We start from the raw sequence: 26,881 nt of genomic DNA on the forward strand, positions 1-26,881 counted from the left end.
CTCTATGTTTTATTTCCATATCATAAGCGACTGTCCTGTTTTTTTTTTTCCCATCTTTTCGTATCTTATTAATAAAAGAAAAGTTGCCTTGGAAGTCCTTCTCCTGTACAGCCCTCCCTTCATTATGTTAATACAGCTATTAATTATACTTCCTATTATTAGTGTAGCAATACATTAACATGCAAAGGAAAACGCATAGTGTTCTCTACTGAGAAAACGCACCAATGAAAGACTAATATTTTTTGCAAATTTACTAAGCAGAATTGTCCACAAATGCAAGAGGAGAAACAGTAACACAGAAAAAATTTTTTTCTTCAAAAATACACTAAAAGAAACAACGTACAAACACATCGGGGGGGGGGGGGTTGCTGTACTCTTTAGTGAGACAGCACAAATTAATATTCTATTATTCTGTGTGGAAAGACATCTGGCATACTGTGTCAGAATGTACACTGCCTTTCGTACTTTTTATACAAAAGAGAAATTATCATTATGCATATGGCTGGCATATTGCTGTGTGCAATAATAACGGATAATGGCTTCAGAAACCTGTCTTCCTTGCAATCTGTGTTATTTACAGGTATCGTTTGTTAAATGAATGAGCACGATCTTGTGAAATTCAGTATTTCAGGATATAAAGATCTACATGGAAAAGTTCATGTATTTGCCCTTAAACAACATAAAACGGCAGTGTTTTATCGCTATTCGAATTATACAGTAAAAATTTTCAAGAAAGGATGATGAACAATATAAGAAAAAATTCACACTGTTGACTATATTAAAGCGAAATAAATTAAATACTTTTCACCATATTTCATATTTCACCTTTCATCTACCCTGGTCACGACAACCTCATTCAGGTACATAACCTTAAAGGTGTGTTTTTAAACATTAGTTAGCACTTTGGGGGTTGACCCATAAAGGCACTTATGCCCTTGTCAATTTTATTGGTTTCCCACAAGTATTTCTTGTAGTTTTCTAAAAACTTATTTTTTATTGGAACTGCAACAAAAACTTGGGGGTGATTAAGCATTTATAACTGGAGCTCGGTCGAGAAATTCTTCAATTTCCATTTTTTTTATGAAGAATAAATACGCTCAGATAATTCCTAGACCAATAATATGGACTATACTTTAACTTAATCCTGTGATCTTACTTAATATGCATGAATTTACTGTATATCATTTACATATGACTAAATGATTTATTCATATTTAAAGGCTGTTTCGCTTAGACTTTATAAACGTGGCGGAATGCCAATGAACTTTCTACAAGAAAGGCAGATTTTCACGATGACAATCAAATGACATTAAGTCGAATATGACTGTATAAAGGAAAAATTTCTGGACAACTTACATCACCAACATCATTGTCATGCATATAAACACATACATACACACCACACACATGTGTATATATATATATATATATATATATATATATATATATATATATATATATATATATATATATATGTATATATATATATATATATATATGTATGTATATATATATACTGTACTATATATATATATATATATATATATATATATATATATATATATATATATATATATATATATATATATATATATATACAGTATGTAATTCTAATAGCCACAATGCCCTCTTATCTTCACTATTAGAATTACATATGTGTCTGGTAAAAGTGACCAGTAGATTCTGCATATACAGTATATATATATATATATATATATATATATATATATATATATATATATATATATATATATATATATATATATATATATATATATTCCCTAATGATGTGTGTGTGTGTGTATTCGCAACCGTCCAACATCATTTGTGAGTATTTCATTTTTTCTTTTACTGTCTCCCACGGAAATTTCTAAAAAACAATACACCGGAAATTAGGCGAAAAGGTATGATACGCACTGTATCCGATTTCTAAGAATTGTTATGCTGCTGAAGGAGAGAGAAATGATAAAAAAAAAAAAGACTCGATTCCTTCCAAGACGTCGCGAAATGTTGCAAATATCGAGGTACCGTCTGAGTCTGGGAAGGGAGATAAGACAGCCCTTTGAGGGCCTTTCCGAAACTTCCTTTGTTGGATTCATGATATTCTGTTCCTCCGTCTTGTCATTTCTGCTTTTTTACTTTCTTACGTTTCTCTCCTTTCATGATCCTCCCCTTCCTTTTCGCTTTGTTCTCTTTTTTTTTTTTTCTTCATGCATTCTTTTTATTATTTTAGTTTCTCTGTCGGTTTCTTTAGAGAAGTTATCTTACTCAACACTGTGTTTTTTCTTTTGCTTTGTGATTTACTACAGATCTCATTCTCTCATCCGTGATTTTCATTTATTTTGTAAACTGAATATTAACCTATAACAGTGAAATAAAGGGGGCCCTTTGCGGATATTCTCAGATGTTTCTTCTCCTTTGTGGATATTTCCACAGCGTTCATCTCCTTCGTGAATATTGGCTGATCTTTCTTCTCCTTCGCGGATATTACTTAGTCTCACTCCTTTCGTATTACGCCTTTTCTTCCTTTCTACCTTTGTCCTCTATCGCATGTTTAATGCTAAATTCCTAATCGAATATTTCCACTTCTCAACAATTCAGATATAAAGGACATTTCCCGTGAATCTACCGAAGTCTTTCTTTCCTCTTTTCCATCTCTTTGGCGTTATACTGCCTCTTCAACTTTCCTTTGTGCTTTGATCTATTTCTGCCTTTGCTTCAGTATTCTGTTTTAGAGTTTATTTCAACATTGATTTCTGCAGAACCCTAAGTTGAAGAGATGCGTTTGTGGACTCCCTTTTTCTTTTAGCCACCCCCAGGTCTTTGGTATTACGTTGCCTCTTCAGTTCTGCTTCCTTGCTTTCCTCTATTTCGTTTTCTTGCATTAACCCACTGTATATGCTATTTCTTTCTTTGTTTTCATATTGCCTTGAGATAAGACTTTGCCTTGGATACAAAACCAAATCCTACTTCACTGATTTTAATCCTTTTTGGGTTATCCTCCTTCTGTCTTTGTGCATCAAGGAGAATTTTCTTGTTGTCATCTGTGTAAATTGGTCTATTTCTTTTTCCGTTTCCTTAATACCCTGAGATAATAGGCTTTTGATGTCTATACACACCGACCTTCTTTCATTAATTTCAAATACTTCTGTTATATAACGTTTCTTTCTTCAAACACTTCTGTTATATAACGTTTCTTTCTTCATGTTTTATTCTTATATCCAGACTGAAAGTGAAAGCTGACAAGGCAAATTAAGGTAAACTTAATAGCAGATGGACAAACAGGATATCAAACGACGATGCCTAAATCCTCCCAACCACTGTGGCCGGCTGCTGACATTCACATGGAATAAACAAGAGTCCAACAAGTTCCAAAAAAGGAATCCCAGGCCTGTGGTGCTAGACCGGTCACTTCATGAGATGAAGGATGCTAATTTGATATGTGCTAAATAACAAAGTCTCCGTCGTCCCCAGGTGAAGGCCTTATAAAATGCAAAATACAGGTCTTTGATGAATTTTAAGACTGCTCTGTGTCAGTCTCAGTGAAATACCTTAAACTTCAGTGACTTTGATTACTCAGGTAATCGCTACTCACAATAGTGCATAATCACTGAATGAAACTAGAAATAACAGTATAAACGAAATAATGAGAGGAAAATAAGAAGGGAGGATGGTTATGATGTATTATAAGGCATGAGTCTTCAACTGAAATGGGGAAGATACATCATGGCGTGTTTGGTTTATTTTGTTTATTAATGCCTGAAAACTACCTTACAGCTGATGCAAGGCACGTTCCAATATGTAGTATGTACCTGGTCGCTAGTCATCCACATAAACTTGATGCTACCGAAAGACTAACAGCATCTATAGTCACCCGATCAAAGGAGGCAAAGCCCATGGAGTGTGTGTGTGTATATATATATGTATATATATATATTATATATGTATATATATATATATATATATATATATATATATATATATATATATATATATATATATATATATATATATATATATATATATATATATATATATATATATATATATAGAGAGAGAGAGAGAGAGAGAGAGAGAGAGAGAGAGAGAGAGGTGTTTAAATCATCTGGCGTTATTTTGCTTCTTACAAGTCCTACACCAGGTTTTACAGCTTTATTACCTATGCCATGCATAATGCTTTGTATGTTGTGCTCGTATTATATTGTGATTACGAAACGTACTGAATCAGTCTTCCCGAAAAATACACAAATACGAACATTTAAAAAAAAAAAAAACAACCTATCTGGAAGCAACGGAAATAACAAGATAACAAGGCGACGTCAAAATGTGACTTCTCGGCGGCGTTCTTCTCCACCAATAGCAGTGAATCGGGGCATTCAAAGCAGCCAATCACCTTCCGAGTCGCCGTGTTCGAGTAGCCTATAAAACAACGAGGCAGGGACAGGTTTTTTGTACCGTGATCTGTCTCTGGTTAAGGATGGCTTCGCTGCCTCAGGCTAAGCTTCTTCTCTGCCTTATTCTTTACTCTGTAAGTTTCTTTTTGTGTCTATTTATATATATATATATATATATATATATATATATATATATATATATATATATATATATATATATATATATATATATATATATATATATTTATATAGTATATAAAAAACCTCAAAAATATAAATAGATTTATATAGTTCAAAAAAAACAGTAGAAATAGGATTGTGAAAACAAATTGTAAAGTATTCCAGGTAGTGTTTTGGACCTTTCCTAAATAATAATGGTTTTGGTAAACACAAAAGTGGTATCTATACAAGTAGGAGTTTCTTAGTTGTATCCAGTGGAGGGAAATGGGTAGAAATGTGATATGTGATTTCTCAAGAGTCCCGCTATGCCGGTATGGAGTGTTTCTCTTCTTTAATACAGAATCCACAAAGGTATGGTCAATCTGCCACAACTGTCATGGAAACCAAATAATATTGTCTTTATCTTCATACATTCTATTCTAAGGATGAACATTTCTCAGCCCTGGGGACTTAGCCTGAATCTAATAAACCCCTTGCCTACCAGTAAGAAACTCCTTGTTTAAACAGTTTTGTAAACTGATAAGAGACACCAACCTGCACTACCTTCTCCGTTGAGTATACTCGTAAATTTCCTTCACTGTATCGGTTCCACAGATAAAAACATCTTATTTTTTAGATAATAATATATCTATTTCACCATTAAGCCTTCTTCCATAACGGGGGTTGGCTCAAGAGAAATGAAAAGAGGACTACCACTGCCGCATTCATACTTTAACTGCTGAATCATGATGAACCCTCTGTGCAGAAAGTGTTGAGACCCCTCCTTTCCAATATATTTTTCGCGTCATCTGTGTATCCTACTTCTCCTCCAACAATCACGAATTATGTAATCATTTTACAAATCATCCTGACGAACCATCTTAACACGCTTTGATCCATCCTTTCATCGAAATCTAACCCTCCTACCACTTCTGCTAATCTCCACATTTCTCACTTATTCAGCTCTTCTTTTGCAACATAAATTATACAAAACAGTTTACCTCTGCAGCTTCCACAATTTATTTTCAGTTTATATTCACGACCCACAGTTCACTTCGTTAAAGCTGACTTGTCTCAGCAAACCTGTCACGTATTCCATAACTGATTCCATAAAAGCCCCAATCTTTTGCACATATTAAGCTACCTTCCTTGCTTTATATAATCTGTGACTCCTTTTCTCATCCTACCAGCATACATTTTATTCATTCCATGGCCATGTACCTTCTTAACTTTCTTCTATTGCATACACTGATAGTTTTCACACACACACACACATATATATATATATATATATATATATATATATATATATATATATATATATATATATATATATATATGTGTGTGTGTGTGTGTGTGTGTGTGTGTGTAAGGCCACTGAGTCTAAGTGCAACAGCAACAACAAATTTCAAGGCTAACTGTGTTTTCTTTCCGTCTCTCTTACTACACTGCTATAAACATGAAATACCCCTGCTGGCTGTGACCACATCCTGGAATTTTGCATTCTCTGGGATTGCCTGTTCTGGAGTGAAATGAAATTTCTTACCTAGGTGATCAACTTACTGTACAATTAACAAAAGATTGACACCTTCAGAGAGAGAGAGAGAGAGAGAGGTTAGGAGTAGCAATTTTGTTAATAATTTTCAAGTCTTATAGCTTAAGCCCTCCACTTTTTCTTTTCAGATCTCCTCAAGGGTTACAGCACAAAATCTACTGGATCCTATTCCAAGGCCATGCAGAAGTCTGGTGAGTGAAGTTTCCTATTTACTTTTTTTTTGTCATCCTCTAAGTACCATTGTTGGAACGTTCGATACGCCTTTACAAAAAATCTGTTATCATATCAGATTAGCAAATTTGCTGATGAAGGTCATTCTAAGTGTTTACGTAGATTTCGTGCAAATGGCAGATGGTCATGGTGATGTTGAAATATCAATGTTTTCTTGGCAATTTTAGGCATCTTTTGTGGCAGATAGGAGACTATGAATAGATTTCTTTTCATTATCATATTTATCTCGTATTATTCCACAAGCATTATATACTTGTTTATTATCACTGCTTTTTATGTGTAAAAGATTTTCGTGTTAAACAGTAGATTTTCAAATACTAAAGGCAGCTCAGCAATAAGCCTAATTTTTTCCTTCATTTCTTCTTAATCAAGTTTTCTGAACAGCTTGACACTTATATTAAGTGAAGTTAAAATGCAGCCAAACACAAGTCCATCTGGTTTGTTTATTACCAAATGCAAATGAGTTAGTGGTAGTTACCAATTCGAGTGCTATTATTGTCATAATTTTTTTTACTGAGAACACCCATTCTCTCGTCTTCCCAATAATTGATGATCCAGGATTTGCTTTCAGAAAAAATATATGTGCAGAATTTACCGGACACTTTCACCTAATCTATATATATATATATATATATATATATATATATATATATATATATATATATATATATATATATATATATATATATATATATATATATATACATATATATATATATATATATATATATATTATATATATCATATATATGTATATATATGTATATATATTATATATATTTATATATATATATATATATATATATATATATATATATATATATATATATATATATATATATATATATATATATATTCGTAAAAGCCACAATGTCCTCTTTTTTTAACTTCTCGAGAAAGTCATCATGGCTATTAACGAATGCATGTGGAACAGTTAGCGTAAACTTGCGGTGTCTTACTGGTAAAAGTTAAGGTAAACAAGAAGACTGGATTAGGAAGAGAATCAGGAGCTAGACCAGTACAGAGTGATTCTATTTTCAGGGAAGGACGTCTTCTGACAAATATCAGTAACTGGATTTGATGAAAGTAGGAAAAGTATTTATTGAACTATCTTCTCACCCGTTAGATTAAAAATTAATAATAAACGCATAGTTGAAACAAAGACATGAATAATTCAAATCACAGACACGTCCGTTCTCCATATGCTATTCATAGACAGAAAACTTTCAATGAACCTGGGTTATTTAACTAGAAGTCGACACTATTCAGTATAGCTACGCCCCGGGCCATGTAAATGAAGCCAGTGGTCGTTGGGAAAATCCCTTTGTTGAGAAATGTTCCACTGGAGCTAAGATTCTGGGTGTCTCATTGTCATTATATAACATCATAAATGGTCCCTTAGTTTTGTTTACAAGTCATAAATATTTGGTCACTATTGTATGACGATCATAAATGTTCCCTCGAAGTTGTATAACTATCCTAAATGTCCCATCGGTTTTGTTCCAAAGTCATAAATATTTACAGACTAATGTCATTAATGTCACATCGATGTGGTACTTGAACTGTTAAAAATGTCCTTAGCACGGAGATCGCTGGCCACATCCTCTTGGAGGCCAAATACTGGAAGCCTTGACCTTGGAAGACCAACGTTCCATCTTCAGATATATAAAAAAAACTTTTGCTTTGCTTCCAGTTACAAAGAGTATTTAGTCTTGAAATGCTGTCTTATTAAAAGTTTCTTTCATAAACACTGTCACACAGACACGCATTCAAGCACCTTTATATTCTTGTCGCTCAAAGTTGCAAATATCAGCGACAGAACTTTCTGATTTACTTATGGCTATCTGGTATCACAACCTACCTTGCTGAAGCCTCATGTGTTCGAGCTCGCGTGAAATCACCTTCAGTGTTACGTGAATACAGAAAATAATCGTTAATTGCTTCTAATTCTGGCAACAAATTTCATGGATTCTGACCGAAACAAAAACCGAAATTAAGAAATTTTGTGAACATTAGCCCTAAATACAAGATGATTAAGGCGTCTGTTGACTGACTTATTTAAGGTGTCTGTTGACTGTGCCTTATTTAACTAACAATCAACCGCAATCGTACACTGCAATGAAAAAGAATAATTTGATTTATGTTTAACACAGTGAGTGTCCCGTAGGTACCAAAACATATATATGCATATTAGTTTTGCACAAATTTTCTTGTCATAAAAATGCAATCGAATATTGTAAAGAAATTAGGTCGATATTAAAATTACTAGCTCCGGTTTGATGACTATGATAAAAATGCGTTTAAGTTCATCAAAATGGACTCGAAACTGCAAACTCAAATTTTGGCAACTCTCATAAATGTGATTGAGTTGCCTAAAATGCACTTTACACTGCAAGCTCAAATTTTATTTGATTTACCAGACCTGCTTTGATAACTACCAGAAATGCGTTGGAGTTACCGTAATAAATGTGCTTGAAACTGCAAACTCAGATTTTTTTGATTATCGGAACCGCTTCCATAACTACCAGAAATGCGTTTGAGTTACCTAAAGTGGACGCAAAACTGCCAACCCAAATTTTACTTGAATTACCTAACCTGCTGTGATAACTACCAAAAAATGCGTTGGAATTACCCAAATAAATGGACTTTAAACTGCAAACTCAAATTTTATTTGAATTACCAAGACTGCTGTGATAACTACCAAGAATGCGTTGGAGTTACCTTAATAAATGGGCTTGAAACAGCAAACTCAAATTTTATTTGAAATATCAAAACCGCTTTCATGACTACCTGAAATGAGTTTGAGTTACCTAAAATGGAAGTGAAACTGCAAACTCAAAAATTTTATTAAATGGGCTTGAAACTGCAAACTTAAATTTTACTGGAATTATCAGACCCGGTTTGATAACTGCCACAACTGCGTCTGACTTACCTTAAATGGACTTGAAACTGCATATTCCAATTTTATTTGAATTACCAGATCAGCTTGGTATCTACCACAAATGCGTTTGAGTTACCCAAAATGGACTTGAAGCTGCAAACACATATTATCAATGCTTTTGAGTTACCTAAAATGGACTATAAACTGCACACCAGATCCGCTTGGCAACGCCCTTAAATTGCCAGGTCTACACAGTAAACTATATAGCAGAGGCGAATGGCTGAACTGGAGTCTACGTGCCCTGGAGTGTCCATCTGATGTGCTTGTACTGAAGGTCTGCGAGTTAAAAAAAAAAAAAAAAAAAAGGTCTTGTATTCGCTTTTTACTGTAATTCAGAAGTCACCACACGAGTTTTTCACCACTCTGTCGTCGACTGCAGCAGCCAGTTACTGCATTTTTGAATCGTAAGATCTCGTAGTGGTTGCACGGATTGAATATAGATGAACATTTGAAGTAAATCCGTCTTAATGAGTATAACATTATTTTGTTCCCTGTGGTTGCGAAAGACGCAAGGCTTTTATTTTTATTCTCTCAGTTATCTTCTCTTTTTAGTTTTCTAAAAAAAACTATTGTGCCGGCTTTGTCTGTCCGTCCGCCCTTTTTCTCTCCGCCCTCAGATCTTAAAAACTACTGAGGCTAGAGGGCTGCGAACTGGTATGTTGATCATACACCCTCCAATCATGAAACATACCAAACTGCAGCCCTCTAGCCTCAGTAGTTTTCATTGTATTTAAGGTTAAAGTTAGCCATAATCTTGCGTCTGGCAACGATATAGGCCAAGCCACCACCGGGTCGTAGTTAAAGTTTCATGGGCCGCGGTTCATTATGGGCCGAGATCACCGAAAGATAGATCTATTTTCGGTAGCCTTCAATATACGATGTACAGCTATGCTCTTAAGTGATACGACATGATTGCATAGGATTTCATTCAAAATTCACGAACTGGCAACTTAACACGCTCTATATTTATCTGTTATTTGTATGCCAAAACACGATTATTGATTACAATAAGGCCATAATACGTTTCATAAGAGTGAAATCCGTCATAGATTTCAAAACTGTACGAAAATATCACGTGTAGCCAAATTTCGGAAAAAGCAGGTATGAAACATTTTCAGAACTTTCGTTCACTCATCGCCGATGCACTTGGCAAAAAAAAAGTCATCATCAAACCTCAGTTCAAATGTTAAATAAAAAAAAAAAAATTGTCATAACATTAATATTGCTTCCAATGCAACCATAAAATCTGCAATAGTCTCTTTCATTGTTTTTACGGCTCAACGCTGAAAAAATGTAAATAAGTAAATGCAAAAGTAGAATGCATAAACCGATATCAACGAGTAAGCGGAGCGTGTCTGAAGCAGCCATTAGAGTGGCATGGCGGCGCAACATGAACCACCTGGTGTAACATACTGTAGGCCTACAATGAGTAGCGACAATGAAATTATCTTGAAAACATTTATTTTATATTTGTCAGAGGAATATTTGGATTTTCATAAAAATATAATTATTTAAGTTATATTTCTTAACCATTTCAAAACCTATGGCTTACTAGCAAATATTCGCCTACGCAATTATTCTTTTGTTAAAGCAAAGATTTTGTTCCTAGGCCTAGGTGTGTTAGATTTCTTTACTTATTGTAAATACATTACACTTAGCATTCACATCTCTATATTAACAATTTCTGGCCAGAAAGCATATGGAGTTATCTACACATTCTTGCACTTCAAGTTACCTTATGAATAAATTATACACCAAAAGCGAGCAAAAAGACTATTAAGAAAGTAATATTTTAAGCCACCTAAAAACAAGTGTTCCATAGGCCTCGACATTAATACTTATATATATTTTGATTAACAGCCATCTTCTCACATACTGTAATTAAAATCATCATCATCTTTTATTCCTCAAAGAACATGTAATCTCTACAAATAAATTCTTTAGTAACAAAGATTACACCTCAGAAGGCTGAGATTGTCTTTTTAGACCTATAAATCATTATGCAATATACAGGCAGCTCGAACATAGCTTAAAACTTCAACATTCAAAGAAAACTTGTTTGTAATTCACATTCCTATTTTGAAAATGTTGTTATGGCTGTTGAGCTTATTAGGTCTACTGTTATAATGATGCAGAGGTAGTCACACGTTGACCAGCCCGATAAGCATGTTAAGCGCGCTGTCACTGACGGCACCGCTAACTTTATCACACCGTGCTTCGAGCTAAGTAATGTAAAAATAAATCCGTTCAAATCACACAGGTTACGAATTATACCAGAGCATAAAAGGGATCATATGTATATAACCAAAGGGAAAGTAATGGTAGCTGTGAATTCGCAAGCTTGTCGACATATATGACATTGGAAATGATAAAAAAAAAAAAAGTTTAACACTACTTGGCAACGTTACGTTGAGTTTGAGATTTTGTACGACACAAAAAGTCATGTCTGCTCAGATTTGAACGTGACTGTACAGAAAACTTGTTTCTTCGGCGCATTTTTTACTTGTTTATTACTTGTCCTTACCAGGACCCAAAAAGGCTATCAGCAGATCATCATTCTATTTAATATTGTTTGGAGCTAAAACTAGTTTTCACTAGTTAACCGTAACCACTTATTGGGCAGCCTCCCACGCTAGGCATGAACATGAATTTGTATGACAACGCAAGCACACACACACACACACATGCATACCTACATGCATACAGATATAGTATACATATATATATATATATATATATATATATATATATATATATATATATATATATATATATATATATATATATATATATATATACACACACACATACACTATATATAAATATATATATATATATATATATATATATATATATATATATATATATATATATATATGCATCTGTATATATATGCATCTTTTTTCCGCTTCTTTTGTTTTATCCTCAAGAAATTACTACAGGATTTGTCTGAAAATGAGCTATTTCTTCGTAAAATGAACAATAGTGCTTGCAGTTTAGTGAATAACAATCAAGCAGTTTTCTTATCGCTTTGTTTTCCATTAAGCCACAAATAATAATAATAATAATAATAATAATAATAATAATAATAATAATAATAATAATAATAATAATAATAATAATAATAATAATAATTTTACACTCATGTTGGTCAGTATCTAAGAACATTTCATAACATAATTCAAGGACCAAAATTTCGAGTTTGTTACCTTGCGGAAAAGATACCATTTTTACAAAAGATTCATTCTAGTTTTATGCGAATAACTGGAATACCTTTAAGACGTTTCATACACTTTAATTCATTTAGCACTGAAAGAGTACAATGTCCTTCTAAAAAAATTATCAAATTATTTTAAAAAGTACAACTTAGTATGAACGTCCCGGAATAGAGCAAATGCGAAATAACGAGGTAAAAAAAAAAACAAAAAAACACACACACACACAAATTATGGCATTGGCAATAATTGTAGATTCAAATCGCCTGGACGTTACGTAAGAAATTATGAGTCATGAGAACTTTCTCTTGGCCTACTGTACCTAATAGATATCGACTTACTCATTGCATTTTATATATATATGTATATATATATATATATATAATGTATATATATATATACATATATATATATATATATATATATATATATATATATATATATATATATATTTATATATATATATATATATATATATATATATATATATATATATATATTATATATATATATGTAGACATAAACAAAAAAAGAACATATTGTGTTTCTATGTCCGATTACATTCTCTCAAAGAAATTCATTGACATAATCCTTCTATTTGCAGGCGGGGGGACCCAGCCCCCCGAGTGATGTGGAAGTCAAGCGAAACGAGTATCCAGCTGGTGGGGTAGGTACTTAAGGAATTTAAGATCTTCCTCTCTCTTTATATATATATATATATATATATATATATATATATATATATATATATATATATATATATATATATATATATATATATATATATATATATATAAGCCAACTCTTCCTTGTACACTGAACACTTGTTTAGACGTCCCTTTCATTATTGAATGTTGTTTTCCAGAAACCGTTAGGTCTCGGTTAACTTTCCCCTTGAAATTTCAACAAAAGAAAAATACCAGAAGCACTCATATATGGTAAAGTGATAATATTAATATTACCTCAACTTTCTTGAACAGTTTTTAATAATGGCTTTAGTCTATGACCTTGAAATGATATTTTAGTATCGTTGTCAATTTCGTGCTACTGACTCCTATTCAATTTAGGCCTTGTTTCCCTATGTATTTCAAGGTTCAGGTATAACATCCGTCCCAACTGAATTAAATTCTAGTGATTCATACCTTCCTTCCAATTAAAAGTCTGACGCTTATTCTTATTCCTATTATACTTAAAGTAAATATAGGCTAATTTGTATAATTTAAAGTGGGAATGGCATGCAACCTTGAACGAAACATTACTGTGAATAGAATATCTCTCTCTCTCTCTCTCTCTCTCTCTCTCTCTCTCTCTCTCTCTCTCTCTCTCTCTCCTAATCATATTCACCGAATTCTTAAATCCAATTTTATTTCATTGTTGGGGGAAAAGTCTTTGATAAAGATAATAGTTTATGTAGTCCTTATTGATTGATTTATTAATATTTATATTATGTATACTATATACATATTATATAATATATATATGTATATATATGTATGCATATATATATATATATAAACATTATATATAATATATATATATATACAGTATATATATATATATATATATATATATATATATATATATATATATATATATATATATATATATATATATATATATATATTACTGTGGGGAGTGGGGAGTTATGGCCCTACTGATTGCCAACCCAGTGAAAGTGAATAACAACTTGCCTCTTGAAGTCAGGAAGATTATAACCACCCAAGATTCCAGATTACTTTATACAAAAAGCTTCAGATTCCACAGGCTGGTCACTTCTTTTAGCATTCCTGTTAACCCTATGAAGTTTCAGATAGGATTTGAAAACGGAAAATAGGAAAAATCTTTCCAGATTTTACATTTCTGTTTACATTTTGAAATTGTCGGTACAAAAAATAAAGTTAAATTCTAGATGAAAAAATTATGTATACTATACTGAGCACAAAAATTAAATGGTATACGAAGTGTGATATCAGTAGAACGTGAAGTTGTATAATATTATACCATTTGATTTCCAGAAGTTTTATGAGAGAGAGTGAGAGAGAGAGAGAGCGTTCATCTGAGATAATTTCTAAAGGCTGTTCGTGTCAGATTAAACATTTTGCCTTCGGCAAGAACACCTACTTATGAACGAAGAAATGCAGGTACAGCCGAAGAACTTATAAAAACAAAAAAAGAATAATTGTTGACTCATGGACATTCCTTTGACGATACTGGGATTAGCAAGAAAAAAAAAAAATATATATATATATAGATAGATAGATAGATAGATAGATAGATAGATAGATAGATAGATAGATAGACAGATAGTTATTTGGCCGAAATAAATTATATTCTCAAGATGAGATATTATATATTGTATTTATCACAGTATCACTATTTCTATAGCCATTTTACTTCGCACAGTTTTCAATATGTAGTTACATTAAAATAACAACCTTATATTCAGTTTTTCCTTTAAACAGGACAAAATTTAAATACATGAAAAACAAGTCCTTTTACCTGCTGTTCCGCGCTTGTAAAACCATCTGACAATAAAGGTGGTGCTTAAATATAACAGCACTTTGAAAATGTGTTATTATAAACAGGGTTAGATATAGTAATATTGTAATGTATCCCATGGCTAAAGTATATATTTTATAATATAATTTATTCTGTTTTGGGCATACATCTAAATGAATATATATGAAAGACCTAAATGACTTAAAATGCAGCTTCAGATGCTTTAAAAGTAACGCCTTGGTAACGCAATGGCTAATCTCTGATAATCTTGTTAAGCAGAAATTCATTACTTTACCCGAGACACATACACTTCAAATTAGGTCAAGTACCTGTACGAAGAGACAAAATTTGAAGAAATGCCCTGGTTTATCTTCCAATGACCCTATGTTATCTTTCCCCCTTACTACTTCCTGTTCTTAAAGCCGATTTATCTGAGATCATCAAGTGGACGGCTTCAGTGGGCAGTGCATGTCTGGTTTTATTTTACTTTTAAGTATCAGTGTTTCCGTTCGATTGGGAGACTGATGATGTCAATAACACGGAAGTTTTAGCTCAAATACATTTTTCAATATTTTACCTTCGTGGCTTGATATACATTCGACGCCGGTTCATTAAGTGGGATTTTTACACATATGCATAATGTGTATATCAATTTATAGTAATGTTATACATATACTCACACTATCATTATTCTTCAAGGGTTGGAGAACCCACCCAAAATATAGAGCCCCGTCCTTCTCCTTTTTTGTTTAATTTGTATGGGCGTTTTCTTCTGTCATTGTAGCAGATTTTACACGCAAAGCGCACGCGCACACACACACACACACACACACACACACACACACACATATATATATATATATATATATATATATATATATATATATATATATATATATATATATATATATATATATATACTTAGATATACAAGATTTTAGAAAAAAGAAAAAAGAACTTAGAATCTGCATCACTCATTTTACTGACACTTTTACATTACACACATTATACGTAGATACACATACACACACACACACACACACACACACACATATATATATATATATATATATATGTGTGTGTGTGTGTGTGTCTGTGTCTGTGTATGTACGTATAATGTGTGTAAGTGTCGGTAAACATGATTAATGCAGATTATAAGTTCTTTTTTTTCTTTTTTCAATATGTGAATACAGTTCATCTCATTCATCTAATTCTTGTTATCAATGCAATCTGGTCTGAACGAATTTTGAATGAATGGCTATTCCAATACACCAATTGCCTCTTTCCTTCAAAATCTTGCATGTGAGCATGATTCGGCGTTCCTATCAGGCGAGTGCCTGGAGGAAGAAGAAAATCGGTTTGATCCGGGACAAACTGGCATCAAATGAAATTAAAAAAATGAGTTTTAACCAGAATGAACCAGTTCCAAAGTCCTGGATCTTATCTATCCCTAACAACATACGCCTTGTTCGGAAGCTATGTCGTGTTACTGGTTTCGAAATTCCCAATTTCATCATTATTTACGATCGTCATATTTTCTCTTATTTTCGTTCTTTACAACACGAATTGGTTGTTCATTTTGAATTTATAGTTTTGATGTCAAAGTTTTTACTGTTTGACAATTATGTTAATTTTATATTTTATCACTGCTTTCCCATTATTGAATTTTTCTTTATCTTCATTTACTTAATTTCATCACCTCTTTCTTTTTTTTTTCTTTTTTCCAAAGTAGTGCCTTTTTCCTCTTAATCATTTTTTTTAGTCCAGCAGTTTATCTACAGTGACGTAACTCTATTGAAACTTTAATGATAATGCATACTATTACCGTTGTCAATAATAATAATAATAATAATAATAATAATAATATAATATAATAATTAATCAATTGGTTATATCCACGAGATATATAAAGTTTTTAATAAGAAACCCCCCAAAAATTTTTAGCAAATACTAATAATGATGATGAATAATAATACCAATATCAAAACCACTATTATTATTATTATTATTATTATTATTATTATTATTATTATTATTATTATTATTATTATTATTATTATTATTATTATTATTATTGTTGTTGTTGTCTTTGTAGTTGTTGCTGTTGAAATATTTGAAAGTTACACAAACAAAAACAAAAATACTATAGAAAATCTTGTCAAAAATAAAACAAAAACTAACAGGAACAAGAAAATGAAAGTCATCTAACCAAAGACTAATTATCTGCTTCCCACCTCTCTCTCCCTCCTCTCCTCTCTCTCTCTCTCTCTCTCTCTCTCTCTCTCTCTCTCTCTCTCTCTCAGACAATGATGGTGTTAGCCCAAGTGCCCGGGGGTATCAAGGGCATCTTCGAGTTCTACCTGTGCCTCGAGGATGGAAACAGCCAGGACGAAGAGTGCTTGGTCAGGTAAAGAATCGTATACCTAGAGGTAATGAGTAAGTGAAATCTTCAGGTAAAGGCATGTGTATTGTTTGGAAACAAAGCATTTTTTTTTTCATGTAACGAAAGTGGACGCATTTCGATATTTTTTCCAGGTAACGAGTGGATATATTTCGAAATTTTGGGGGGGGCAACGAGTGGATGTATTTCGATATTTTTTTCAGGTAACGAGTGGATGTATTTCGATATATTTTTCAGATAACGCGTGAATGTTGTTCGAAATTATTTTTTTAGGTGACGAGTGGATGTACAGTACTTCGATATTTTTTTTCAGGTAACGAGTGGATGTATTCCGATATTTTGTCAGGTAATGAGTGGACGTATTTCGTAATTTTTTTTTATAGGTAACGAGTGGATGTATTTCTTTATTTTTTCCAGGTAACGAGTGAATGTATTTCGATACTATCTGTTATTTTGTTGAGGTAATGATGAGAAAATCCTACGTTTCTTTTCGAATAGGTAATTATGCCTTGCTTGACAAAAAATATTTTCTTAAGTGAGGAGTCAACAGATGTCTCGCTCTACGTTGAAACTTTTCTCAGTGATTCCAGTGACAAAAGCTTTCTTTGGTAGCGCCTAAGTAGATATGTTTTGTTCTGTAAAGAACCTTTTCTGCTGTAGCGAGTGTGTATGCGTCTTGCCCGGTCATTAAACCTTTATGAGAAAACAAGGGTAAAAATCTGTTTGTTTAAGATGGAATTATCTCAGGTAATGGTTGAGTAAATAAGCCTTGCATGTTAATGAAAATTTGCAATTGTTACCTGTCAGGTAATGCATGATGAAGAATGAAAGTGGTCTGAGGTAATGAGCATTTAATTGTGTCCTTTCTAGTAACGAGTCTTCCTTTTTTTTTGTAGAGACTGGATAAATCTGTCTAGTTCAGTAAGAAAAAAACTTCCAAGGTAAGGAACCCACAAATGTGACTACTCAGGTACTGGAATTTCTGAAGTAACGAGTTTATGTTTCCACAACTCAATGAAATGCAGAAGATAATGAGCGCTAGTAGGTGTCTCGTCTGTTTATGAAGCATTTCTGGGTCAGGATCTACGATTCGTGATCTGTATTGCTAACATCTAAATCCGTATACATGGAAACAAGTATACTGAACTTCCTATATCGTAAAAAAATTATATCTAATTTTACTGAATAAGTTATAGAATTTGTTCATATTATTCACTAAGTCAGCCATATTTTTTTATAAAGAAAAGAAAAATATGTCGCGTATTAATGATTTCCTTGAATGTGTCTTTTGTGTTACACAATTCATTGTAAAAATTTCGAAGTCTGAAGATATATAAAAAAACCTAATTCAAATTTAAGAATGAACCAAACATTCACTAATGCCTATGATGTGAGTTAAATTTTTTATCACTGTTTTATTTAAAATTTTTTTCTTTTTTGACAAGTAGATCCTTCGTGTAAAACAGTCCATAACCGATATGAAGTTTTATCAGCATTATTTATGGTATCGATCATTCTACGTTATCCTTAAAATAACAGAATTACAATTTCAGATATCATGAGGCCGTTACTCGACAAAACTTTATACAAATAAATATTAATTTTTATTATAGCTCCAAATATTCAAAGCAAATTCTTCCTGATTTTCTTATTCGAGTCTTGACACGGAAATAGAAACGTGAACTTTTCATTATGATTCTGCTTATTTTAATTTCACTATTCCTAAATCATATTCATTCTGATATACCGAATTTAATATTTCCAGACAGCTACTTTGGTTAACTAATGGCTCTGGCACCATGGCTGACATCATTCTGATATATGAATCTCGTTCATTCTAGAAAGTCACTTCAGTCAGCTGAGGCTCTTGGTGCCAGGATTGACATCATTCTGATATATTAAACTCAATCATTCTGGCCAGTTACTTCAGTTCGCTAATGGTTCTGGCACCAGGTCTGACTTCCTTCTGATATATTAAACTTGAATCTTCCAGACGGCAACCTGAGTTGGCTCATAGCTACAGTACAAGACTTAATATCATTCTGCTATATTAAAACTCATTACTTCCAGACAGCCACTCCAGTTAGCTGATGGCTCAGGCACCAAGTTTGACATGTCCACGATTCCTGAACCTGGCAACTTCGAGATACCTGTCGTAATTCCGGACAACGTGTCTTGTGAGAAGTGCACTCTTCAGGTAAGGTATTGCCAGGTTGTTCAGTTTGAGGCAGTATACTGAGGGGCAGTTATTTTGTCATCTGTCTTCCGTACTCATTCACAATTCGGGCTTTCCATTTGTCATCAATGTCATCGTTATCCAAATGCACAAAACATTCTTTTAGCAAGACTCAGGCAAAGGCAAACCTTGTGTGTGTTCAGATCACATGGCTAACCATAATGCTGTTAAAATAAGAAGTTGATGCAAGTGCAGGGGTAACAAAGACAGACTACTATCTTATCGTTAGCCAGTCTAGAGAGAGAGAGAGAGAGAGAGAGAGAGAGAGAGAGAGAGAGAGAGAGAGAGAGAGAGAGAGAGAGAGAGAGAGAGATTCTAAAAAAAGATGAACAAAGATAATTCGATTAAAACCAACATGAACCAAACAGCATATAGAAAAACAAGGAAGACAGGGTGAGTGGAAAATTGGGAAAAATGTGCTTTTGTTCTATTTATTATTTTCGTTCACTACAAAGCTTCAATTATTCTTCTTTCAGTGGCGAGTCCTTGTAGAAGAATGTCCTAGCGATATGAATTGTCAAGTAATGGACGAGGAATTCTGCGCTGACATCTCCGTTCGTGAAATCAAGTAAGTATTCAAATGTATCCTAGTCACTTTCCTGTGTGTGTATGTATGTGTGTGTATGTGTGTATATATATATATATATATATATATATATATATATATATATATATATATATATATATATATATATATATATATATTAACTTTATTACATGCACAATTGTTCTGTGCATTAGTAGAATTACTAAAATGACCTCATTCAAACTGGATGGTATCTAATGGGGTATTTATTCAGAGAAAAAGTTTAGTGCTTTCTTGGACAAACAGTCCAGAAAGAAAGTATATATATATAGTGTGTATGTGTGTATATATATATATATATATATATATATATATATATATATATATATATATATATATATATATATATACTGCTCTTCTATATATATTGCTAAAGGACCTCATTCAAACTTGATGGTATCTAATGGAGTATTTATTCAGAAAAGTTACAAGCTTTCTTGGACAAACAGTCCAAGAAAGCTTGTAACTTTTTTTTTCTGAATAAATACTCCATTAGATACCATCCAGTTTGAATGAGGTCCTTTAGTTAACAGAATATATATATATATATATATATATATATATATATATATATATATATATATATATATATATATATATATATATATATATATATATATAGATCATGTCAAGAACAGCGGACCCAATGATCCCCATGTAAAGAATGGCCCAACCCTTTCCGGTCCGAACTCCAGTTCCACATGAGGACTAGTACTAAACATGGCGAAACATTGATTCATCCACACCAATGATTCTTAAACTGGGGGCACGACCCCTAGGGGGGCGCCAGAAGCTTCCAAGGGGGGCGCAAGCAGAGTTGCCAGATGGTGCCTATTATTTTTTTGATTTGTGATGTTAATTGCAAAATTGCCAAAAACGTTATCACTGCTTCCATATATTTTCTAATTATTATCTCAAAACATGCCAAAAATTCAAAATATAAGTCAATTTTTAATTTCAAATCTTGTTTTATGAATTGCCTTTTATTGTTATGATAAGTATAATAGCATACAAATAGACAAACATATTGTTTATAGATTATAGTTGGCAAAAATTTCAGGGGGTAGGGGCGGGGATCTATACATAATGCAGAGGGGGGCGCAAGGCAAAAAAGTTTAAGAGCCACTGATCTACACGGTTTCGCCGTGTTTAGTACTAGCCAAGGGGGGTCAAATGCATTTCGCCTTGTTTAGTACTAGCCCCTGGGGGATCAAAAGTCTGGTACCGAAGCGTTCACTTCTAGAACAGCGAACCCGATTATTCCCATGTAAGGAATAACGAACCCAATAATCTTCTTGTAAAGAATAGCGTACCCTACTGCGAGTGGGTTCGCTAATCTTGACATGATCCTTATATATATATATATATATATATATATATATATATATATATATATATATATATATATATATATATATATATATATATATATATATGTATATATATATATGAAAAAATTATACATCCATGCATATGTAATTAAACAAAACACTACTATAACGTGGCTGTTTGTGTCAGAGAGTGTAAGTATGTCTGCAAGTTTCTACCCAAGACCACAACATTTAGGAATGTGGAGTCGTGGACAGTTATATGGAGGTGCGTGTAGTTACGTATCGTTAGCAAAAATATTCCTCAGGTTTATTAAGGCATTTTCATTGATCATTAAGGAAGTCCTTTTACGGTGCCTTGGAGATAAGGTTCACTACGAATACCTTGGACACTCCTACGAAATACCAGTAGGTGAAATATGACTGGAATGGCTTAAAAAAAAAAAAAATCTACAATTGCTTATACAGGCAGCGCTTTATATGCAAAGTAGAATGTTCCTTCATTGCATTTTACGGGAAGCAGGCCTCCATATTTTGTTTATAAGTAGCAGTCTTTGACCTTGGGTGTGGCTTTCAGTTAGACGGAAGGTCACCGCATTTTTCAGTGTGTTTCATTAATTTGTTTGTTTTCGTCACGTGCCGGGTTTAGTGTCAGTTTTGAGATTTAGTCTCCTAAATATTTTTCATTATTTTTTCTTGAATAGTTAACCTAGCTTTCTATCGAATTAAAATCGCATCTTATAATAATATTACTTCTCTTATTTTGTATCATCTGTTATTTTCATAACATTTAAAGGAAAGACCTTCCAAAATTTTTAAGTTAACGATTTAATTTTGCTTTCCTTTACACTTAGCGGGCTAAAATCGAACTCCCCCCCCCAAAAAAAAAAAAAAAAATTAAAATTGCTTCTTAGATTTTGTTTCATGTCCCTTTCAGGACTGCTGACAAGAGAATCTTCCGCCTGATCTTCGGACTATTCAGGAGGGCCTTTTCGAAACGGGTATCTTCAAGGAATGAGTAACAAGGTCAAACAAACCGGTACGACCTTTCGACCTTATCACTTGAGGCTTTATTTGCTTCTTAATACGAAGAAACGAAGAGAAGGTTCCTCGTAAATCTTATCATAATTTGGTAAAATGTATTGAATTGCGATTTTCAGCTATTTACACCTCATAATATTGCGGGGGCAGGGGAGAAAGGAAAGATTTCCTGAGCTTGAAGCAATAAATAAAGCAAGGAAGATCACACTGATAGACAATCAACTTCAACATCACTGTTGGAAGGTCGGACCTTTAGAACACCGAACTTCACCCTATAAAGTAAAAAAAAAAAAAAATAGATAAATAAAAATAAAACCGTCGATGAGAAACTTAGATGAAGTGTCTTTATGTAAGATTCAACAGAAATCTTAGGAGAAACTTAGATAAACTGTCTTTATGTAAGATTTAACAAAAATCTTTCAAGGAAATTCCACAGATAATTCTTAACGTTCCTGAGGAGAAGTAACCGGATTTGAGCTATATTGGGCTCGAAATGTACAACATAAAGGATGAAAAGAACTGAATAGTAATGTTTGAGAAACCATAATAAGCATGATTTTAAGTGATTTCACTGTAATGCTAGATAGAGAATGAGGTACGTGGATTGTGAGTGGTACGTAATCAAAAAGAAGGATTGTAGGTAAGAGTGAGGGATTGCTCAATTTTGTGATGCACGTCGACTTCTGGGGAGAATCAACCAACAGAATTATAGGTGTATGTGCAGAGTTTGTGAAAGATGGTTCTGCATGAATTCGCAACTGAATCTCGTCTTTAATGAATCAAAGCACATCAGAGACAATAATTAGGTTGCTATGACTCTCTATCTTTCTATCTATATGTATACACACACATGTATATATATATATATATATATATATATATATATATATATATATATATATATATATATATATATATATATATATATAATTATATGCGTATATATATGCAGATATATTATATAAATGTATATATATATATATATATATATATATATATATATATATATATATATATATATATATATATATATATTACATTCAAAAGGATTTGTACATGATGAAATACTGATCTTTAATGCACCATTTTCATACATTCATGTATTCCTACTTCACATGCTAATATTTATCAATATTTGCTTTTCAGAGTCCGGGACAAAAGGATTTTTGGTATATTGTTCAGTGTGCTGTCAGCCTTCAAGTGAGAAACTTGTTTAAAGTGACAACAAGCTACCACGGCGCCTCTGATTAAAAAGACATTGAGCCAAAAAAGATTGAAGAACAAGATTTTATACTTTTCTTTTTGTCGTTTCTAAGCTGAAACTGGTTTTCCTGACATACTTTTAACGTAATTGGAAATACAGGCTTTTAAAAAAAATGAAGTACGCCCATCCATTTAATAGTGTGGCAAGAGAGGTAAAATATTTTTTTTCATTTATTTTTTTCATTTACCCTGACAAGAACACAAATACTTTTTGCCTTGCCTTGGTGCACAAAACTGATTTTTTTACAATATGTTTATGCAGCAATGTCTGATGTGAACAAACTGATCAGTGCCATGAGTATCAAATATATTGCCAAGTTGGTGCTAATTTTTCAAGGTCACTGAAATCTACCTGTATTTGCATATTCTATTGTAGCTCTCATTTTCGTCATTGCTTATGCACCAATCTATGGTCAGTCAGTTTAAAATATTACATAATCCTCTAGATTCTGATATACTTTTGCAAGGTTAGCAGCCATTGAACAATGAGACGATGACTTCTCTGTTGTTAAGACAATTAAATGATCACTGCATTGCTGTTATTTTAATAATCAACATTTAAAAACTAAGGTAAAATTAATTTTTAGTATCCTTTATTACTGTAAACGTCGATTTTCGGCTTTCCAGTTGTGTGAAAATAATTTTCTTTGTGTATATTACCCTGATTCTTCCATTACTCTCTTTGAATTAACTTAACCTACTAATCTCTTTGGGGATTACCTGGTCACTTTGGAGACGGAGGCTGTAATTGTTAGTGTTGCAAACTTGATCAAGAATGCCAAGTGGTGAAAAACATTTAAGCCTCTTTTCTTTCATTTTTTATTTTTCGTTTCTTTAGAATAACGCCAGAAATATGACTCTAACGGAATCCATATAAATCGAATATAAAATTTAGGCCAAAGGCCAAACACTGGGACCCATGAGGTCATTCAACGCTGAAAGGGAAATAGTAAAAGGTTTTAAAGGAGTAACAGGAGGAAAACTCGTAGTTGCACTAAGGAACCATTGTTAGGAGAGGGTGGAAAGTAAGATGGAAGAAAGGAATGAAACGGGTTGCAGCTAGGGGCCGAAGGAACGCTGCAAAGAACCCTAAGTAATACCTACAGTGCACCGCATGAACTGCACTGACGGTTCTACCCCCTTACGGTGAATATGACTATAATTGATCCTGTAAGAAACAAGTGCTGTAGTCAGAAGTATTGTAAAATTCCATATATTCAAAATGCACCCTTTTTCAGTTTTGTTTGTTCCCTGTTCTTCACTCTGCAAAGGCATTTTTGCACATAAGGGTAATATACACCACCAACTCACTTAATCAAGTGTAGCCAATGAAGATGAAAATAATACGCGAATTTAATTACTATGTTCTCATCAGTAATTGTCTGGATAATGATTTTTCCTACTGAATACTAAAAGTTCTTTTTCATTTCATTCGTGATTATATCTGTTTCGGAAACTGCATATATTGTAGCTTTAACATTTTTACTAGGATTTAAAAGCCATTTACACCCATTTGTCATTGCAGTTGTAAAATTGAATAAATCAAGGTGCTAAATATGATGCATAGATTACTGAACTGCGTACATGGTAGTTTTTTAACTACCAAAAAAAAAAAAATTAAATCGACCAAGCAAAGAAAAACGCCTATCTGTGATTGTGAGACAGTGCAGTATTATTATTATTATTATTATTATTATTATTATTATTATTATTATTTTACTCTTCATTGAACGGATGAAATACCTTTTCAGAATAGCGTACTAGAGAGAGAGAGAGAGAGAGAGAGAGAGAGAGAGAGAGAGAGAGAGAGAGAGAGAGAGAGAGAGAATGGTTGCACTCCTGGTGCTTTTTTCTCGTCTATCTTTTTCTTCCCTACTCCCAGTGGCGATTCTAGGGGCTAGGGGGCCATGGCCCCAGTTTTGGCTGGCCCTCAGCTTGGCTCCCAGTTTTTGTTTCCATATCCTAATTCTAAATAAGCTTAGTTTAGGCATATATAATAATATAATATAATATATAATATAAATATATACCTTATAAATTATACAGTATACTATATATACACTAAATATCCCATCCTATCACAATAACTAGACGTAATCACAAAAAAAAATGGTAACGTTGCTAGATTAAAATTATTGGAATTTTTTTACACCTCCGTCCTCCTCGCCCGCTTGTGTGTGTGACGCGAATCAGACGCGTATGTTTCACGTCCATGTATGATGTGATGATGTGATCAGTACATGTAGTCTGTTTCTGTGAGACTGTGAGCCGGTCAAGTCAGTTTTTTTACCTGATTAGTGTCTTATTGAGTGTCTAAAGCATAATTATTTGGCATAAGTGCATTTGAGCATAAGTGGTATTCATTATTTCGTCTCATACAAAGTGGGAGTAGACTAGTGGCTATGAGATATCTGATCTTTTATGTACAGTATGGGTGTTTCACATAAGAAGTGGGATACGAAAATAGAGTAAAAAAATAATTATACGAAATCTTAGAAAAAGAATGAGAAGAATCTGACAGGTGGGTGTAAAGTAGCAAAACAATGTACACTAATTTTTTTGTTATATGATGTAGGTCTATATCCCAACTCAAGTTTTAACCCTTCAACCCAGTGTTAACCTTTTCACAAACAGATCTGACAAAAGCCAAATATAAATATTGTCGTTAGCCATATTTGAAAAGAAAATAACTAAATAGGCCAAAATACAAGTAGCTGGTGAGTCGGTGACAATTAACCCCATTTTATTTTTTACATAGAAAACACTTCCTATAATAATAAAAATCGTCTAATTGTATCATAATTTTTGTGATTCATGAATGTTGGCAGTGATAGTGTAGGCCTATATGTGCATATATTTATTATACTGTATACATGTTATATTACATACACACACACACACACACATATATATATATATATATATATGTGTGTGTGGGTGTGTGTGTGTGTGTGTGGGTGTGTGTGTGTGTGTGTATGTGTGTGTGTGACAGTGTGTGTGTGCGTGCTGTCATCATCTTCCAGTCGGTAGTC

The 26,881-nt window shown here is 32.8% G+C and overlaps 1 protein-coding gene across 2 annotated transcripts; it reads left to right on the forward strand.

The window, feature by feature from the left end:
- The first annotated feature begins 4,388 nt into the window (after window positions 1-4,388).
- On the forward strand, window positions 4,389-24,384 carry LOC136846561 (uncharacterized). 2 transcript variants are annotated; one of them, XM_067117418.1, is made up of 8 exons: window positions 4,390-4,528; window positions 6,237-6,299; window positions 13,100-13,162; window positions 17,298-17,401; window positions 19,466-19,592; window positions 20,108-20,199; window positions 22,483-22,584; window positions 23,733-24,384. In XM_067117418.1, exons 1-7 carry the CDS (start codon window positions 4,478-4,480, stop codon window positions 22,565-22,567), a joined length of 585 nt encoding a protein of 194 aa, XP_066973519.1. In that variant the 5' UTR covers window positions 4,390-4,477; the 3' UTR covers window positions 22,568-22,584; window positions 23,733-24,384. The 2 variants fall into 2 exon arrangements, with proteins under 2 accessions (XP_066973520.1, XP_066973519.1); XM_067117419.1 differs by lacking the exon at window positions 22,483-22,584 and having other exon boundaries at window positions 4,389-4,528.
- Window positions 24,385-26,881: the final 2,497 nt, after the last annotated feature.

This window comes from Macrobrachium rosenbergii, chromosome 15, assembly GCF_040412425.1.
Source record: "Macrobrachium rosenbergii isolate ZJJX-2024 chromosome 15, ASM4041242v1, whole genome shotgun sequence".
NCBI lineage: Eukaryota > Metazoa > Arthropoda > Malacostraca > Decapoda > Palaemonidae > Macrobrachium > Macrobrachium rosenbergii.

Excerpts from the sequence above, each read along its gene's own strand:
- LOC136846561 (XM_067117418.1), top strand. The coding sequence starts at position 4,478 with ATGGCTTCGCTGCCTCAGGCTAAGCTTCTTCTCTGCCTTATTCTTTAC. Across the intron at positions 6,300-13,099 it reads CAAGGCCATGCAGAAGTCTG|GCGGGGGGACCCAGCCCCCC; the intron begins GTGAGTGAAGTT and ends TTCTATTTGCAG. Across the intron at positions 13,163-17,297 it reads ACGAGTATCCAGCTGGTGGG|ACAATGATGGTGTTAGCCCA; the intron begins GTAGGTACTTAA and ends TCTCTCTCTCAG.